Source organism: Anopheles coustani, chromosome 3, assembly GCF_943734705.1.
Source record: "Anopheles coustani chromosome 3, idAnoCousDA_361_x.2, whole genome shotgun sequence".
NCBI classification, from domain to species: Eukaryota; Metazoa; Arthropoda; class Insecta; order Diptera; family Culicidae; genus Anopheles; species Anopheles coustani.
The window spans coordinates 67,753,625-67,756,519 of record NC_071288.1 but is presented as its reverse complement, the minus strand read 5'-3'; the positions used below and the strand labels follow the sequence as shown (position 1 = coordinate 67,756,519).

Sequence of the window (2,895 nt, the reverse complement as noted above, 5' to 3'; positions counted from 1 at the left end):
AAGGAATATTTTACATTACTGTGGATGAGTGAATGGAACAACTTCAAAAACTCTGATCCAAAATATTCCTTAAGATCAGTGAAAGATGAAAAGGTAAACGCGAAGTTGTTTTTCTTTCCCATCAACTAACGCCTGACTTCGTTACCAAGAGACTGAAAGAGCCAAAAACGCCGCTCCTGCCAAAATATATGTAGGTCACGAGTTTTCTCACTGCTCGACAAACAAACCACCCCCAATTGCTGGCGATAGCAAAACCGTTCCCAGTATCTCGTATGTTTACTCAGAGTCACCTACTTTTATCAACGCTTATTGCCGACGCACGGTTTCGATGGTTACGAGATTTTTTCCCGATAATATTACCAGGCGCATGGTTTGCATCAACGGAATACGATAGGATGAATTAAATGGATGTGTCATAATGAAAATATTCGGATGTATAATGTCTGTAGTGTAAGATTTTTGTTGTTAAAAGACTGTACATTTATTTTATTTAACACCCTGAAATACTTGGTAAAAATCCTTTACGTACCGAAATATTATCAGTAGCGCACTGAAATACTAACAGTATTTTTATATTCTAGTAACTGTATTCAATTTCTAATTGAACCTTATAAAGTGCCCGCCAAACTTAAAAAGAAACGTGACAAATTTTTACGTCATCTATTAACTGACTAAACCTCTTTAACCACGCAAAACCATAGGTTTAGTGTCTAATTTAGACGATGTCGAAATATTGAATGGGTGGTATGCAATGTATGCTCGTTTCTGGAGAATCGACTGAGCATTTAAGACGTTCTCGAAGACGAAAAAAGGATAGGTAAAATCGTTTGAAAAACAGGCTGCAAAGATTTACTGAACCCTATTTGCGTGATTGAGGTATATGTAGCTATTCTATGATCGGTAGAAATTGATTTCCTACGCATGGATTTGGAATAAATGGCAACTATCGATATCATCCATAAAAATGGGCAGCGTTGGCCAGAAAAAATAATACCGGAAAAATAGGAAAAAAAAGTACCAGCCTCTAGTGTTGATACTTTTTATCAAATACTACGATCACCTTTGGTACAGTTCGTTCAATCTTCCGCTAAAACCTTCACACATCCTCCTCGCTGCAACCATCCCTTGTGGTTCGAAACGTGTGCCGTTTGACGTGACTGGAGAGGTGATCGCTTCTCATGAACGCCTGCTGGCAGATGTGGCACACAAACTTCCGCTCGCCTGTATGCTTTCGTCGGTGGCGGGACAACTCGAACGATCGCGCAAATGCAGCATTGCACGTTTCCCACGGGCATCGAAAGGGCAATGCTCCGTTGTGCAGCAGTTCATGTGCCCTCAAATGGCACATGCGTGTGTATGTTTTTTCACAGTCAACAAAACTACACCTGAAGTTTCGTGGACGCTCCTGGACCGAACCGGACTGCTTCAGTTTAGCAGCACTAGAGCGTTGTTTCTTCTTTTCTTCGGTTGCCGCTTGTGCAGTTGAGCGTTTAGTTGCATTTGGAATCTTTCCATCTTCTTGCGGCCGATGTTCGCTGCCCGGCAGGTTGTGCTTTCGAATGTGCGCCACTAGGTGATCTCGTCGAAAGAACTGTTTAACGCACCAACGGCAGCTGTAGTTGCGTATCAGAGTGTGGGTAACTCGATGGCGGTTTAGCGTTTCGGAGCGGGTAAATCCTAACTTACAGCCCGGCCAATCACATGGGTACGGGAGCTCCCCGGTATGCGTTCGCAGGTGCACCTTCAAATGAGATGACCTCACGTATGTGTTCATACATCCTGGCCACTGGCAGGCATGCTTTCGTTCCTTGGAGGAATAGATAAGTTGTCTACATTCTTCGCCGGAGTTGGAGCTGCTAATACCTGCAACCTGATAGCTACCATCATCGGGAGGTTCATCGTCAGGAGAATCTTCTTCACTGATGAGCTCATCCTTTATTCCAACCGGAATTTCCAAAACATGCTTTTCATCCACATCTTCAATCTCCTCCATGGGTTCCTGCTTAACAGTTACATTCATCCTAGGGTCCTCTTCATACAGATATTCTACCTGTTCGTTTTGCAACAGAAACTGCATCAGATTTCTGGGATTTGCCGCTTCGGTGGAATCTGGTTTTTCTTCTATCCGTCCGCAACCGTCTCTGGCGTGGAACTTTTCGTGTGCCTTGAGATGTTCTTCGTTGAAATACTGCTTTTTGCATCCAGGTGCCGGACAAGAATACAGCTGCACCAACGATTTTTTATTGCTGGTTTTCGATGAGCTGCGATCGTCTTCAACAGCGACGGTGGAATCGTTTTGCAGCAAATACTGGAGAACTGTTACACCCGATGTGGACGACGATACACCGTTAAGGCCATCGCTTTCCCTTGCACGTTCCATCATCGCAACACTTTTTAATACTCTACTGTTGATGTAGAGATACGTTTTTCATCGTAGAAAACGTTTTGAAAATGGTACGAAGTTTTCACTGTTTACAAAATGTTAATATTTACGTCTTGATCCAAGTTTATACAGAGCCAAGGTTTAGGCCAACCTGTCCAGAGAATGACGTAATAGAGCTTAAGCTCTGTTTGGTAGATAAACATCTAATTTAAAATTTAAATGGGTAAGAAAATCAACTAATAAATCAAACCAGTTGAATGGAAGACTATTCGTTTAGCCTTTTAAAGTTTGTGAGCATTTTCGAGGCATCACTTTGATTTTACCTTCTTTCTGTACTAACCGCAGATAGTTGCATGGACCTGCTTTATGTGCAAACTTTGGTTTGCTGTCAGTTCAAGCGTACCCATCAGCTAGCAGCACTGATATTATAAGCTTTGTGCATTTAAATTAACCGTTGGTTTAGCACATCAATCAAAATCAACTGTCACTAAATCGATAATTTTTAACATGAC

General features: G+C 42.1%; 1 protein-coding gene across 1 annotated transcript; it reads right to left on the bottom strand.

Moving 5' to 3' along the window:
• Positions 1-477: 477 nt before the first annotated feature.
• Positions 478-2,456, bottom strand: LOC131258475 (zinc finger protein 493-like). The gene has a single exon (XM_058259801.1). It carries the CDS (start codon positions 2,381-2,383, stop codon positions 1,097-1,099), a length of 1,287 nt encoding a protein of 428 aa, XP_058115784.1. The 5' UTR covers positions 2,384-2,456; the 3' UTR covers positions 478-1,096.
• Between the last annotated feature and the right edge of the window lie 439 nt (positions 2,457-2,895).